Below are 17,694 nucleotides of genomic sequence, written 5' to 3'. Positions count from 1 at the left end.
CCTCCCCCCCAAACTCGCTCATCCATGTCTTTATGGACCTTGCTTTGCGCACTGGTCCAAATCATTTGGTGGAGGGGGGATTATGGTGTGGTGTTGTTTTCAGGGGTTGGGCTTGGCCCCTTAGTTCCAGTGAACCGAACACTTAAGGTGTCAGCATACTAAGACCATTTGGACAATTTCATGCTCCCAACTTTGTGGGAACAGTTTGGGGATATCCCCTTCCTGTTCCAACATGACTGCGCACCAGTGCACAAAGCAAGGTACATAAAGACATAGATGAGTGGGTTTGGTGTGGAGGAGCTTAATTGGCCTGCACAGAGTCCTGACCTCAACCTGATAGAACATCTTTGGGATGGATTAGAGCAGGGACTGCAAGTCAGGTCTTCTCATCCATATCAGTACCTGACCTCACAAATGCGCTTCTGGAAGAATGGTCAAACATTCCAATAGACACACTTCTAATCCTTGTGGACAGCCTTCCCAGAAGAGTTGAAGCTGTTATAGCTGCAAAGGGTGGGCCAACTCAATATTCAACCCTACAGACTCAGACGCCATTAAAGTTAATGTGCGTGTAAAGGAAGGTGTCAAAATACTTTTGGTAATATAGTGTATGTTAGAATGTACAGTCCTATTTGTATCACTGATATGGTAAACCGATTTAAAAAAAGTTGTTCAGGCAAATGGGAAAAAAAAAATGTTTGCCTAAAATATACCTCCCTTACAAACCCTTAACAGAGCATCTGCTCAAATAGAAAGAGAAACCTTATTTATTAAGGTAAAAAAAAAAAAACAATCTCTAGGCCTCCTAAAGACACATTAAGGCTTCTCAAGAAATGCAAAAACCATGACTAGCGGGCTATTAGTGCAAACATTACATTTACATAAGCTCAATTAAATGTATTCCATTGAGCTTGCATCCCAACGGTTTCCATTACCGCAGGAAAGCAAAAAACTGGCATTGACAGGTTAGGTATGTGTGTCATTAACTAAGTAAGCTCACAAGAATGAAAAAAATGTTTCTACCACAAAAAAGTGATTAGGATTGTGACCTTGCAGGATCTAAGACCAATCCTCACCAGGGCCACAACTGCATGGAGTTTAGAAGTTCTTCTTCAAGAACCTCAGTATGGAGCTTACAGTATAATGGACCTCACAGCCTGAATGGCTCTAAAACATCTGGGGTGTATGTTTAACTAACTGTGAAGGGGGCATTAGAATGCAAGCTTTTCTGGTAATGTGGTAAACAAATCTCTTTATAGGATTGTGTGGTATGCTTGCACCTAGAAATATGGGAAATAAAAATACAAAAGTAACAAATGAAAAGCAATTATCTAAAACATCCTAAAGACATCATGTAAATGAAGACCCAGAACTCTAAGCCCTTGTACACACGGTCGGACATTCCGATGGAAAATGTCCGATCGGACCGTGTTGTCGGATAATCAGACCGCGTGTGGGCTCCATCGGACTGTTTCCGTAGGAATATCCGACTGACAACGTTTTAGAGCTGGGCTATAAAATTTTCCGATAACATGATCCGATCGGACTTTGTCCGACCGTTTGTAGAGCATTCCGATCGGACAAAGTGCCACGCATGCTCAGATCAAATTCCTAGACCAAAGCTATTGGCTACTAGCCTGAACGTAGTCCCGTCGTAACAAAATAACGTCATCACGTTCTGAACGATTGGATTTTCTGACATCTTTGTCGTGTGTATGCAACACCAGTTTCGTACAAAAAATGACGGATTTGGTTGTCGGAATGTCCGACCGTGTGTACAAGGGCTAAAAGAATATGGGATTTATGTGAGGCATAGGCTGTTGAGTGGGGGTTTTGCCATACTGTTTATACAGACATAGGGGCAACCACTAATCTCCTATATCATACAATCATTTAAAGTTCTGCCACTAGATGGTAGTGTTTAATGCTTGTGTAATGTTCTCTCTTGTGAAACTACATGATTATGATGTCATTTCCTGTCTATGTGTTCTGGTTGTTTCCAATAAAAACAAGTACTCAGCCTTGTGCCCAGCAACATCTTGACTGGTACAAGTCATATCTTCAGCAGTTTTTCAATAAAAAAAACAACATTTGAATGGTAAATTTTTGCAATCAAAACAATTATGTTGGGGTGTACAAACAGCATTAAGAATAATTTCCACTAGGAATAAAATTAGTTGATTGCTTACCTTCCAATAATTCCTCAAAATCATCTACAAAGAACTCTCGTAAAGGAGGCCTCTTAGGCCTTTTCAAGGTGTTGACAAGTTGTTGAATTTTTGCAGACACTCTACTGCTTACAGGAACTCCTGCAGGACCAAAAATAACAAATATCATAAACTAACTCCATGGAGGACTAAAGCTGGCAGATGACAAGAGACAACTGCCATTTTTATCTGACCATTACGGAGGTGCAGTTTAACAACTAATGCAAGCTTTTGTGGTGCAATAATACATACAATTATAGCGGGCCAGAAAAACAAGATTTAACCGAGAAGTAAAAACAAAGCCTTTATTTGTCCCATTGGGGAGATTTCCTTTCAGTGTCTGTCCTGGAGATACAGTACTGTGCAAAAGTTTTAAGCAGGTGTGAAGATATACTGTAACGTAAGAATGTTTTCAAAAATATATATTTTATTTTTATCATTTTACAAAATACAAAGTGCACGAACAGAAGAAAAATCAAAATGAAATCAATATTTGGTGCGACTACCCTTTGGCTTCAAACTAGCATCAATTCATACACTGGCACAAAGTCAGGGATTTTATAGGATTAGCATCAGGTGTATGTTTAAAGTGTAAGACCCCTTTTACATGTGTGGATCCATTTTCAGACATCCGCCTGCTCAGCAGGGATCGATCTGTTGATCCCCGCTGAGCTGGCGGATGACAAGTCTGTCTCTGCACACTGTGCAGAAACTGACCTGTCAGATCTCCGCTCTCCTCTATGGGGAGGATCGGATGAAAACGGATCCACCAGATGGATGCAAAATAGGGTTTCCATCCGTCTGAATTTAGCGGTGGATCAGATGTCAGCGGACATGTCAATGCTGACATCCGTTGCTCCATAGAGATATAGTATGGAGCGTTCATTCAGCTCCGTCTGAAAAAACTGACAGGCGGATCTGAACGGTCCGCACGTGTGAATGAGTCGTAAGTCCATCCTAACACTAAAATCTCTGCATCTGCAGACATCCACGATCTAACATGAACCTATCTAGACCTGTAAAGAAGAAATCAGTAAACATACCTTTTTTGAAGCCAATGCGATCTCCAGCGGCAGAGGCTCTGCAGATGACACAGCCGACAACAGCTGTGAAATGAATGGGGAGTGACGTCACCCATAGACTTACGATGGGGCTTCTATTGTCGGATGTGTCCTCTGCACCCACCTCCACAGCGAAGCCACGGCTCAGAGCTCAGTGTGGGATCGGGTCGGATCGGCTTCAAAAAAGGTATGTTTACTGATTTCTTCTTTACAGGGCTAGATAGGCTAGTGTTAGTGCGTGGATGTCTGTAGATGCAGGGATTTTAGGGTTAGGCTGGGCTACTACTTTAACCAAGCAGGTGCGAATGATCATTTCAGTACCTGAAAGGAAGTGTAGAACTCTTAAAACTGGGTGAGGACAATTAAAACTCTGCTGGGTGAGGTTGTGGAAGATAGTTTCAGGTCACAGGTCATACACCATGGCAAGAGTACAGCAAAAGACATAAGGGAGTTGCTTATGTCATCAGCAAGGTCTCTCCTAGGCAAAGATTTCAAAGCAGACTGGGGTTTCAAGCTCTTTTGAAGAAGCACAAAGAAGTAGGCCAGGTTGAGGACCCGTAGGCACAGTGGTCAGCCAAGGAAACTTAATGCAGCAGATTAAAGACACATCATGCTTACTTCTTTTTGACATTCAAAGATGTCCATCAGAGCCATCAGTACAGAAATGGCAAAAAACAATGAGACCAAAGTATACCCATCTACTGTCCGGAGAAGTCTGGCCAAGCGGTCTTCATGGAAAAAGTGCAGCCAAAAAGCCATATCTCCGACGTGGAAACAAGGCTAAGCAGCTTAGTTATGCAGGAAAACATAGGACCTGGGGTGCAGAAAAATGGCAGCATGTGCTCTGGACTGATCAGTTAAAATTTTAAATATTTGGCTGTAACAGGAGACAATTACTTTGCCCAAGGGTTGGAAAGCAGTACAATATTGAGAATCTGCAAGCAACAGTGAAGCATGGTGGAGGCTCCTTGCAAGTTTGGGGCTGCATTTCTGCAGACAGAGATTAATGATGTCCACCAGGGAGACATGTGATTGGCTGTACGTTTGGGACCATTATTCTGCAGCAGAATACATTGATGGCCAATGTCATTAAGGACTATATTCAGCGTAAAGAAGAACAAGGAGTCCTGGAAGTGATGACTTGGCCTCCACAGAGCCCTGATCTCAACATCATCTGGTCTGTCTGGGATTAAGGATTTGAGGCTGCCTACATCCACAAAAAAACTGTGAGTAATGCATCAATGTGTTTGTAACAACCTACCTGCTGAGTTCCTCCAAAAACTGTGGGCAAGTATATCTAGAAGAATTGATGCTGTTTTGAAGGCAAAGTTGGTCACACCAATTATTGATTTGACTTTCTCTTCTGTGAATATACTTTCCATTTTGGTAATTGATAAAGATAAACACTACGTTTTCTGAAAGCTCTCTCAATTTTTTGTTTTTTTTACACCTGCCTAGAACGTTTGCAGAGTAGTGTACACCAGGAAGTAAAAGAAAATGTATCCAAAATTAAGTGAAACTGATCTTAGAAGATTTCCTCTTACCTCCTGTTCTAGTGACAGCTGTAAAATTTTGAATTTTAGGGTGACAATGGTTAAAAAGGAAAACCAGAGAAAAACCCCTCATTGGCGACACAGAAAAGAAACCTGTGGGGGGGATTAAAATATTTCCTACTCTATCAAAAATGAACAAAGCCCTTTGTTATTAAATTTGCAGAGAGTATGCACTTGAAAATCATGGAGGCTGTCATTGCTAATCATGCATTCTGAAATGCTACTTGCCTTGCCGTCAAGCTGATGCATTGGCTTCAATGCTTACTAAGTCACTAACTTGGAATAAGTACAGAGATAAGGAATTATGAGTCTCCTTTCCAACAAGACAAGCATGCTTAAACCCCTTATGAAATTATTCATGTAAGACAAAGCTAGGCACCAAGTATTTTTTTCCATTATATTAAGTAATTATCAAACTATAGCCACTGTAATCCAGCCCAAATCGCATATTACTTACTGTTTATAAGAAACTTTCAAAAACTTGATTCCAGGTGTAAGGCAGTGCCATCTTAAGTATTGTTTTCTGAGTCCACAGTGGAGTGTATTTCCGCCCTTACATTGAGCACTTCCTGTACTGTTAACCAAGCCTCCTTCTCAATCCAACGTTTAAATGGCAACCCTGCTTCCCTGTTCATAGCTGACTTTTATTTCATAGTATTTACTTGTGCCGATTATCTAGTGTTTGCCTGTATGAATCTTATCAGCTTCAGCTGATAAGACTGCAGTAATGCTGTCCGATGGCCAGGTTTACACGGCATGTGATGTCACATGGTCACATGGGGTGTAGGAGGAAGCTCTGAGTGATTATGAGGTCTCCTGGGATTTCAGTGGTGTGCCATAGGAAGTCCTGATAATAGATAGACAAATACACAGAGTGTGCCGTAAATCATGCGAGATCTGGGCATGCTCAGTGACGTCATTCTAAAGAACAAAAAGAATTACAATAATACTAAGCAAGTAAGGAGATATCTACAAGCAGTGTTCATTAGGGTTTTATATGCTGATTTACATGGGACAAAGTTGTGGGGGAGGGTTTACAACCACTTTAAAAGCACATTACTACTGTTGTTTCCCAGGCATCAAACAACATAGGCCACCATATCTTGTGGCTCTGCAACTGCTGTTAAAATTAAGTAGGAACAATTCTGAACGTCTTTTAATGATTTGTAAGTAGCGGTTTCATTCAGTGGAAAATCGAAAATCACATCGATAAATACAAACAAACAGCTAAAGCTAGATGAAATCTTGCAAAAAGTCAAGCTTGGCCCAACCTTTTCCTACTTTCTCAGACCCCATACACACTATTAGATTTTCCAAAACCATGTAGTGCAAGGGCCTGTCTGATTGCATACAAATTGAAACTCTTAAAGTTTGACCTCATATTATATGGTTTTGGTAAAACTGAAGACAAAAATCTGCAGAAAATCTAATAGTGTGTATGGGGTCTGAGTCTCTTTATGGCCAGCCATTCTACAAATCTCATCAAATTGACCAACAGAAAGGCTTGGCAGGCAGGAGGGGTAAGGGCCATCTCCACTTTTTGAAGAAGTCAACATTTGCATATAATTTCAAAGGTTATTACAATACATCTCTGGATCTGCAGAATATAATCCCTGTTTTATACATTATTTCACTACAGGCCCAGTCCATGACAGGTTCCATTTATTCTAAAGGTAGCAGGCTTGTTACATACACTGATAAGTGGAATGCTTCAGTGATCTACCAACAGAGGTTTAATGCACATGCAATTAGTAACCCACAATGCCAGAGGCGATACTCATTACTGTAGGAGTAAAGAAATTGCAGGCCTGTGGAATATAGCAAGTATTAATTATTTTTCACTGCTCTCAAAATAATGAACTTCATCTCAAATACAATGGACTGAAATTTGTTCACACAGATTCAGCTCGCCTTTCAAATCACCCGTGACTTTGGCTAAAGACCATAATTAGGACAAATAAGAACACAGCAGATTCTACATAGGAGGGTGGCTCATATGCAGGTTTGAACCAAATGCCCAATAATCACCATTCAGTTTGAGCAGTGCTTGGGATCGGGCAGTTTCTCAACATATTGGGGGTTATGAATGTCCCGGGTCTTGAACACAGGTGGGTAGTTTTCCCTCTGCCCAGTGTAAAGTAGTGGAAAGTAGACTTAGGCCCCTCTTACACTGCCGTGACTTGAAATTCACGCAATTTCCTGCAATTTCAGGGAATGCCTTTGTAAACATGAGGTCTATGACCTCAACTCTCATCAAAGTCGGACCAAAGTAGTACAGTGACTACTTTGAAGGCAGTGTGACTTGAAGTTGCACAGATATGAATTGTACTCATTAGAAATCATGAGGTAGGACTTGTCATGCGACTTTGCAGTCTCAAGTTGCACAAGTGTGAAAGGGGCCTTAGGACTAACTAAACTAGCTATACTATTTGATTCACTTCCAATCTGCGAAATATTTACATATTCTATAAATTACAGTGATCCCTCAATTAATACTTCAATGCTCGATGGACTTCATTTAATCACCCACTGGCTTTTCATATCTCTAATGAACTATTCCCACTGTAGATGATATAATAAATATTTAATTGAAATTTAAACAAATCTCATCATAAGCCCACTGAAGTAGCCAGCCTCAGATGATACACAGTGATGAATTAGGTCTTTCTACAAAAGCTGTACCTGTTTATCTGTCGCCCTCTCTCCCCCCTACAGCCTTGCAAACTACACAGTTTAGATGGTATTTTTCAGCTTGGAGAAGACAAGGTGCCAGGATTTGATGTCACACACTGCAAAGGACATCACTGAGTGTAACCTGAGACCTGAGTGGAGGGAAAGGACACACCCACCTCTACACAGTCTCATTAGGAAACCCACAACTGGGGTTAATCACCTATGTGCTGGGGAAAGGGGAGGGTGAGCACTCGGCAGAAAAAAAAAACTGTCAGAAGTGATTCATGCATACAGAGGAAGGAGAAAATGGACAGGATCCACACTGCTACAGTGCTATGGACTGAGGGAAAATATGGGAGTATGAGGAATATGGGTGTAACATGTAATGAAAGGTGGACTTCTTTATAGTACCCATAGGCATAAAATTATGGTAAAATGAAAATGAGCAGATCAAGAGATCAGTTCACAGTTAAAGTGGGATTAAACTCCCATGGATGATATTTACATATAAGTAAGCCTATAATAAGACTTACCTATAGGTACAGTAAAGATCTCCTAAACGTGTTCCGATTAGGAGATATTTATTTGTGAATGGGTCAGTGACATCGCCGGCAAATGTGCTCTGAAGGAACGGCATGCCCGTTCCTTCAGAGTCCTTTGTCGTGAATAATGTGAAACAGCTGGAGGATGCGAACCCAGAAAGAAGACTGGGTGAAGGTGGAAGCCTTGTCAGTGGTGACAGCACATCACTGGAGGGCTTCATTTTAAGGTAAGTTTCACATAACGTGAATGTGCTAGTATACGATACTAGCACATTATAATTTTATCTTGCAGGTTTAAAAAAAAAAAAAAAAAAAAAAAAAAGGAAGCACCATGGTAGTTTACTACTGCTTTAAATCAGGACTAAACTCCCGCAATCAATTTTTACTATTTTTATCCCTTCTGATGCTAGCCTTAGTACATAACCCAGAGTCCTCATGGGCATTTTTTTTTCTTTCTTCTGAAAAAGGGGAGGAGTGACTTTTTCAGCTAAGCACACCCTCCTGCCTGCATGCCTGAGCTAAGGGCAGATAGAGCCCAGGGAGTAAATGCTACATGGATCATCTACCCTTACTCAAGATAGCCTCGGCTAGAAATGCTAGGGGATGTTTTTCACCGATTTCAATTGTGGTGCTCAGATACAGTTGAGTTCCACTTTAAGGAATACAGTAATACATATATAACATGCCTAATAAAATAGTTCACAGGTACTCACCATCGCCCGTTTCCATAAGCTCAGCATTGCCGTACTTAGAGGTGACCCGTGACGTAGATCCCTGTGGCCTTTCTACTTGTATGGAGTGCTCTGAGGTGTATGTGGTAACGTCTGGAGGGGCTGAATGGTTTTCTGTAAAATATGGTACAATTTAGATGGACACAGAAAGACACTTCCATGGACAAAACAAACTGGTCTTCAGGAACAATTTACTGACATCCATCCCCCAGCACTGAGCAGAACAGCGGAATCCTGGATTTTTGGAGCTAATTTAACACACACAGAGCATGACCATTAACATTCACAATTACTTGTACAGAAAGCCAGCCATGAAGGACATTAACAGCTAATGCTTTGGCAAACAAACCAAAAAACTGGGAAGGGTGGAGCAAAGCGCAGGGATTGGTCAATACACATTATCAGGCATTTTACATATAGGTCAGGATACAAGCACTAGCTATGGGTTTGCAATATATGCAAAGGAGTTGCAAACAAGCCTTTTGTGTACAATATGAAACTCAACCACATTGGTCATGTACTTAAACAATTCTTGTAAATTTAGAAAGACGAAACAGGTTTTATTATTTGTCTAAATAAAAAGTCACACCCTTGAAGAAAAAGGTTGCTTCCCTGAGACCCCAGAGCGGTGACATCTTTTTAGGCACGCTTTTCTTTACTAAACCCACACAATGAAATGCTAAATAGGCTAAGCCTATAACCTTAAAAAATGTAGGGTCTCCACTCAAGCTCATGTAAATCCATCCAGTGTTTCCTGCAATGGGTGCTGGCTGAGCAGAAGTCCATCCAACTCCTAACATACTGTGGATTTGCACAGAAAAAGGTCCCAAACACCACACAGCTAGCAAAGTTATTAGTAAACAGGTGAAAGTAGCCTCAGCCAGCTTCATCCAAAGTTTGACACCACAAGGACCTTCATGATTAAGCCCTATGGGCGGGTTGAAATGCATTGGGCGCATGGCTTTGGATGAAGCTTGCTGAGGCTGATTTCACCTGTTTACTAACGGTTTGCTAGGTGTGTGGCATTTGAGACCTTTATCTATGCATATCCACAGGCTAAAGCCAACCATAGATGGTTTGAATCACGGTTGGTGCAGCTGAGACTGGCCAACATTCGAACCATGTATGGCCAAGGCAAGATTTTGTTTAGTCAAGATGATCGATCACCACTAGCAGCAATAACTCCCGAAGGGGATGGCTCCCCCCCGCCGGGAGAACACAATGCCTCTGTGGGAGACTGACTGTGTTGGTGGTGGAATCAAGCAATTTTTTTACCTGCAACCCGTGGTTGCAGAAAAGAAAATAGTTCCATCTATGGCCAGCTTAGGACTATACTACAACCAGAAACACAATTCAGAGAGAAACTGTATACAACGAGATTTAATGAGAATATGCCAAGTAGCTAACCACTCAGCTCAGTGCTCAGGCATTCATTTCAAGAAAAATCATCCCAAATAATTATCTGTCCGTTTAATGTGTTTTATGCATGTTATTTACCTGTAAAAGTCTCCCTGGTGTAGACACCTAGAAGGATTGAGAATGCTTCTGGGTGCCATTATCCACTTGCCTATAGGCAGCAAAGGCAAAACTGGCAGCTTTGCATTTATAATTATTGAGTGTGCATTGTTTCCCGTCATCAGGAGTAGTCCAATAAAATTATTTACACAGTATTCAAAACCAGGTAGAACCAGGACAACAAGTAAACGTCATAGTTACATAGTAGGCGAGGTTGAAAAAAGACACAAGTCCAACCTACACGTGGGATTTTATGTCAGTATTACATTGTATATCCCTGTATGTTGTGGTCAGTCAGGTGCTTATCTAATCATTTTTTGAATTTATTGGTGCTCCCTGCTGAAACCACTGCCTGTGGAAGAGAATCCCCATCCTTACTGCTTTTACAGTAAGAACCCTCTACGCAGTTTAAGGTTAAACCGCTTTTCTTCTAATTTTAGTGAATGGCCGTGTGTCTTATTAAATTCCCTTTCGCTGAAAAGTTTTATGCCTATTGTGGGGTCACCAGTACGGTATTTGTACATTGAAATAATATCCCCTGCCAAGCGTCTCTTCACCAGAGAGAAGTTCAGTGCTTGTAACTATTCCTCATAACTAATATCCTCCAGTCCCTTTATTCGTTTTTTTGCCCTTCTCTGGGCTCTCTACAGTTCCAGCACATCCTTCCTGTGGACTGGTGCCCAGAACTGGAAGACATACTCCAGGTGTGGCCGGACCAGAGTCTTGTAGAGTGGGATAATTATTGTTCTATCTCTGGAGTTAATCCTCTTTTTAATGCATGTCAATATTCTGTTTGCTTTGCTTGCACCAGCTTGTGAGCCTGTAATCTACTAGGACCCCAGGTCTGTTTCCATTCTAGATTCCCCCAGAGGTTCTCCCCACCAGTGAGTAGATTGAGTTCATATTTTTGCAACCCAATTGCATTATTTTACATTATTCTACATTAAACCTCATTTGCCATGTAGTTGCCCACCCCATTTATTTGTGCAGATCTTCTTACAAGGTTTTCACATCCTGCAGAGATGTTATTGCCCTGTTTAGCTTGGTATCGTCTGCAAATACAGAGATTGGGCTGTTTATCCCATCCTCCAGGTCGTTTATGAATAAATTAAATAGGATCGGGCCTAGGACAGAACCCTGGGGGACCCCACTTTCTACTCCAGACCATTCCGAGTATTCCTCATTTATCACCACCATCTGAACTCGAACCTGTAGCCAATTTTCAAACCATGTACTCACCTTATGGTCCATGCCAACGGACCTTACTTTGTACAGTAAACATTTATAGGGAACTGTATCAAATGTTTTTGCAAAATCCAGATACACCATGTCTAAGGGCTTTTGTTTATCTAGATGGCAGCTCACCTCCTCATAGAAGGTTAATAGATTGGTTTGGCAAGAACGATTCTTCATGAATCCATGCTGATTACTGCTAATGATACCATTGTCATTACTAAACTCTTGAATATAGTCCCTTATCATCCTCTCCAAGAGCTTTCATACAATGGATGTTAGGCTAACTGCTCTGTATTTCCCAGGGATGTATCTTGGCCCTTTTTTAAATATTGGTGCTACATTGGCTTTTCTCCAATCAGCTGGTACCATTCCAGTCAGTAGAATTAGGAACTTGACTGAGTTCTTTAAGGACCCTGGGGTGCAAGTCATCTGGTCCCGGTGACTTATTAATGTTCAATTTTTCAAGTCTTTCTAATTCTGCCCTCTCTTAGCCTTGAGGGTGCTTCCTGTGATGTGTCATGAGTATAAACATTGCAGTTTTGGTTACAGAAGCACCCGTGAAGACTGAGGATAAGAATACATTTAATACCTTCACCATCTCTCCATCCTTAGTAGCCAGATTCCCTTTATCATTCTTTATGGGACCAATATAATCTGACCTCCCATTCTTACTATTTATGTACCTAAAGAATTTCTTGGGATTTTTTTTACTCTCTTCTGCTATGTGCCTTTCGTGTTCTTAGCCGCCCTGACTGCACCCTTACATTTCTTGTTGCATTCTTTGTAAATTTGGAATGCTGATGATGATCCCTCAGCCTTGTAATTTTTGAAGGCCTTCTCCTTTGCTTTTATATACATTCTTACGTTGGAGTTAAGCCACCCAGGACTTTTATTAGCTTTTTTAAATGTATTTCCCATTGGGATGCACTGGATAATAGCCTTATTTAATATGCTCTTAAAGCATACCCATTTTTCCTCTGTGTTCTTTGTTCCTAAGATTTTATCCCATTTCGTATCTTCTAGCAAGGATTATAGTTTAGGGAAGTTGACTCATTGAGTTTCTTGTATTCCCCGTATGTTTCCTATTTGTGTGATTTATACTGAAACGAATTGACCTGTGATCGATGTTTCCTAAATTGCCCCGTATTTCCACATTCATAATCGGGTCTGTATTGTTGGTAATCAGTAGGTCTAGTAACGCTTTGTTTCTAGATGGTGCATTGGTCATAAAATAGGAGCACCTATTACACAATGCACCATAACTTGTGTGCCTACAGCAATGAAAATCCGGCCTGAGTCGAAGACAAATTATGCTGAGAGGTACCAGGTACTGCTGTAATTTTTTTTTATTCCCTAGAAGTACATTTTAATGTTCCAGTAAAATACAAAGCTTTGGGTAAAGCAATAACGTAATAATTATGTGCAGTATCAAAGAACAGAGCAGGGTTATAATCTCCTACATCCACTCTGCTTTCTATCCAGAAGTAAGAAATTAAGCAGAAGGTATAAAAATAAAACCGATTTTCCACTGCTAAATACTTGGGTCTCCAAAGAAGTAATTGTGTTTGAGGAACAAATTCATTTCAAGTGCACCAGTCACCTATACATAAGTAAGCAATTACTTTTAATTTGAACAGATACAGCAAAAACTAAATGCACATTGCACGGACTGTGTTTCAAGGTTGCTATATTTTTATTTTTCTAAAAGGTATGTATGAAGTTCCCAACATCCAGGCAACAGCAACCCTACAAATGACTTTTTTGCTTATTCAAACACTATTAAACTGAAAAACTGCATGTTTTATAAACGTAACAAATGTTTAACACAACGCCAGAATTTGCACATGCAGAGATCTTATGTCATGTCCATTTACATATCATTCTATAAGTCGAGGACAGTAATGCCTCCCAGGATATCGACATTGCATATCCCAGGAGGCATTACTTTCCTCTGTTCATAAAATAATATATAAGTAGACATGGCACCAGATCTCTGTCTGCACATGTGCACGATCTGGCACAACCATTGTTTACATGTTGCTTTACAAATCAGGGAATTAAAGACTCCTGGGATATGTATTATCCATGTCCCAGGAGGCTGCAGGAGGAGACTGAATTGTCATTCTTGTCTAAGCGAGAATGGAGGCAGGAGGCAAACTTCTTGTCTATAAAGATTCCCATTTATCCATGTTGTGGTCACATTCTACTGGATTTGTGCTTTATGTTGAGGACATTCCATAGCTTCTCCAAGCCACTTCTAATGGGATATCTTTACAACACTTAATTGGAATTGAAGAAGTAACTCAGACGCTATGAAACATCCTCAAGATCAATGCACAAATCCAGTTGAATGTGACTAATTACTACTAGCCATCCAAATCCTATGCTTGTATATCAAAAAGATCCAACACACAAACATAAGTGAAGTAACTATGTTTACTCTGTGCAGTGTAGTGAGGAATGGAAAGACTTTTAAATTGGGTAGACAAAACTGCTCAAATGGCCCAACATGGGAGGGTAAATTCTCCTGGTCAGTAGACAGTTTTGGATAGTGAGGTGCACTGAATAGAGAAAGCAACTGGTACACAAGAGACAATATAACCAGTTGCCGACCGCCCTATAGCAGTTTTACTGCTACAGGGCGGCTGTGCTGTTCAGGGTCAAAAATATAAATGTGATATTGCACTTCCATGTATCGGCATGGCACCGGCAGTTAGCACACACTTTACACAGAGGGAGCCGATGAGCAGGTCCCACGGACTCTAAGTCCATCTGCCGATCGTTCGGTAAACAGGCAGAAGAGCAGTCTACCATTGTAAACAAGGCACATTGCCGTTCTGTCAGTACAGAAGATATAGATCCTATGTTCCTGCAAAGCAGGGACACCGATTCATGCCTTCCACTAGTAAAAGCACCTCCCAAACTACACTAAAACACTAGCTAGGCACATAGTTAACCCTATGATCACCTCTGATGTTAACCCCTTCCCACACACTGTCATTAGTACAGAGGCAGTGCATATTTTTAGCACTGATCACTGCATTAGTGTCACTGGTTCCCAAAAAAGTGTAAAAAGTACCAGTGTCCACCGCAATATCGCAGTCCTGTTATAAGTCACTGATCGCCGTGATTACTAGTAAAAAAAAAATTAAAAATTACATAAATTAATCCCATAGTTTGTATACACTAACTTTTGTGAAAACCAATCAATATATGCTTATTAGGATTTTTTTTACCAAAAATATGCAGCAGAATGTGAAACAAATACATACAGTTGTGCTCATAAGTTTACATAACCTGGCAGAATTTATGATTTCTTGGCCATTTTTCAGAGAATATGAATGAGAACAAAAAAACTTTTTTCACTCATGGCTAGTTTGGCTGAATCCATCAGTCAACTGCTTTTAGGGTCTTTTCACACGGGGCGGATCAGTTCTGATCCGCCCCGTGGATGTCCGTTTGCTCAGCGGGGATCACTCCGCCGATCCCCGCTGAGCAGGGAGATGACAGCTCCGTCTCTGCACACTGCGCAGGGACGGATCTGTCACAGCGCCGCTCTCCCCTATGGGAGATCGGATGACGACGGACCGCAGTGCCCGTCGTCACCCGATCCGATGACGGATGGAAAAATAGCTTTTTCCTCCGTTACACTTTTTCGGATCGGAGCGGGTCGGATGTCAGCGGACATGTCACCGCTGACATCCGACGCTCCATAGAGCTCTATGGAGCACCCGTTCAGGTCCGCCTGAAAAACTGACAGGCGGGCCTGAACGGGACGTTAGTGTGAAAGAGGCCTTACTCTTTTTAAATCATAATCACAACAGAAACTACCCAGATGACCCTGATCAAAAGTTTACATACCACAGTTCTCAATACCATGTATTGCCCCCTTTAACACCAATGACAGTGTGAAGTCTTTTGTGGTATTTGTGGATGAAGCTTTTTATCTTGTCAGATAGTAAAGCTGCCCATTTCTCGTGTGAAAAAGCCTCCAGATTCTGTAAATTCTTGGGCTGTGTTGCATGAACTGCACGTTTGAGATCCCCCCAGAGTGGCTCAATGATATTGAGATCAGGAGACAGAGATGGCCACTCCCGAATCTTAAATTTATTCCGCTGTAGCCAATGACAGGTCAAATTGGCCTTGTGTTTGTGCTTGTATGTCCCATGCACAGCTTTCTGGCTGATGAATGCAAATGTTCCTCCAGTATTTTGTGATAATATATTGCATTCATCTTACCATCAATCTTGACCAAATTTCCTGTGCTTTTGTACACCACACATCCCTTACCTTTCATAATCAGCCTTGTTGACCCCTCTCCAAATTAAGTGTTTATGGTTGTGGCCAAAAAGCTAAATTTTCGGTCTCATCACTCCAAATTACTTTGTGCCAGAAGTTTTAAGGCTGGTCTCTGTGGTGTTTGGCATATTGTAAGTGGGATACTTTGTGACATTTGTGTAGTAATGGCTTTCTTCTGGCGACTTGACCATGCAGCCCATTTTTGTTCAAGTCCTCCTTATTGTGCATCTTGAAACAGCCACACCACATGTTTTCAGAGCGCCCTGTATTCCACCTGAAGTTATTTGTGGTTTTTTCTTTGCGTCCTGAACAATTTTCCCGCCAGTTGTGGCTAAAATGTTAGTTGGTCTACCTGACCGTGGTTTGGTTTCAACAGAACCCCTCATTTTCCACTTCTTGATTAGAGTTTGAACACTGCTGATTGGCATTTTCAATTCCTTGGATATCTTTTTATATCCCTTTCCTGTTTTATACAGTTCAACTACCTTTTCCCACAGATCTTTTGACAATTCGTTTGCTTTCCCCATGACTCAGAATCCAGAAACGTCAGTACAGCACTGGTTAAAAGATGCAAGGGTCTGTCAGGAGTTCAGAAACTCTTTGAACTTTTATACATCCACACTAATTACAAGCAGATGACAGGTGAAGATGGTTACCCTTAATAGCCATTAAAACCCCTTTGTGTCAACTTGTGTGCATGTTATCAGGCCCAAATCACCAGGGTATGTAAACTTTTGATCAGGGTAGTTTTGGTAGTTTTTGTTGTCATCATGATTTAAAAAGAGTAAACACAGTTGATTGGTAATAAATAGCTTCAGCCAAACACTAACCATGGGTGAAAGAAATGTTTTTGCGTTATCATTAATATTCTCTAAAAAATGGCCAAGAAATCAAATTCTGCCAGGGTATGTAGACTTATGAGCACAACTGTAAAATATTAGTCTAAATTGATGAAGAAATTCGATTTTTTTTAAATTTTTATATTAGATTTGTATTATAGCAGAAATTGTCTTTTTTTGTTTCTACTGCAAGATATAAAAACACAGAGGTGATCAAATGGCACCAAAAGAAAGCTCTATTTGTGGGAAAAAAGTGACAAACATTTTATTTGGGTACAGCGTCGCACGACTGTGCAATTGTCAGTTCAAATAAAGCAGTGCCGTATCGCAAAAATGGTCTGGTTATTAAGGGGGGGGAGGGGTAAATGGTAAATATTCCGGAGCTGAAGTGCATAAAGGCCATCAATGTCAAACTGGAGCAGCCATCCCTGACAAGGGATAGGGGCCTTCTAAACCACTGATCTCCCACATACAAGCTGTTTTAACACCCTCAGCAATGTAAATTGAAGGATTAACACATATGCAGTCTTCCTGACACCCAGGATGTGATTATGTAACTATAACAGGGTGCTTCCAGATCTCTCTCCTCCTGCCCTTGATTAGATTAGGGCGTCTGTGCTGTGCTGGAGTACATTACTGACACTCACTGGAACTGAAGAAGTGGCTTGGATAAGCTTCAAAACGTGTTCAGTATTGCAGAACAAATCCAGTTGAATGCGATTAACTACTATTATCTGTACCTGGATAAATGAGAACCTTTACAGGCAAATAGATGCAATTTAACAAACTGTCCAATCACAAGAAGTACAACGAGCAATAACAGATTGCAAAGTACAGTAACCAATATAAAAAAATCAGCAGTTATCTTTTGTAAGGCTGGATTTACATACAGTATCTCACAAAAGTGAGTACACCCCTCACATGTTTGTAAATATATCTTTTCATGTGATAACACTGAAGAAATTACACTTTGCTACAATGTAAAGTAGTGAGTGTACAGCTTGAACAACAGTGTAAATGTGCTGTCCCCTTATAATA

General features: G+C 40.9%; 1 protein-coding gene across 4 annotated transcripts in view; it reads right to left on the bottom strand.

Moving 5' to 3' along the window:
* DIP2C (disco interacting protein 2 homolog C) overlaps positions 1 to 17,694 on the bottom strand; it is a 689,547-nt gene that overhangs the window by 304,355 nt on the left and 367,498 nt on the right. For all 4 annotated transcript variants that reach the window (XM_077491128.1, XM_077491125.1, XM_077491127.1 and 1 more), the window contains 2 exons: positions 8,750 to 8,881; positions 2,190 to 2,309 (listed from right to left, as the gene is read on the bottom strand). In XM_077491128.1, coding sequence (XP_077347254.1) covers positions 2,190 to 2,309; positions 8,750 to 8,881 — 252 coding nt within the window. The remainder of the gene's footprint in view (positions 1 to 2,189; positions 2,310 to 8,749; positions 8,882 to 17,694) is intronic.

This window comes from Lithobates pipiens, unplaced genomic scaffold, assembly GCF_037356315.1.
Source record: "Lithobates pipiens isolate NorthernLeopardFrog02 unplaced genomic scaffold, aLitPip1_a1.2 Scaffold_19, whole genome shotgun sequence".
NCBI classification, from domain to species: Eukaryota; Metazoa; Chordata; class Amphibia; order Anura; family Ranidae; genus Lithobates; species Lithobates pipiens.
This window is presented reverse-complemented; position numbering and strand designations above follow the sequence as displayed.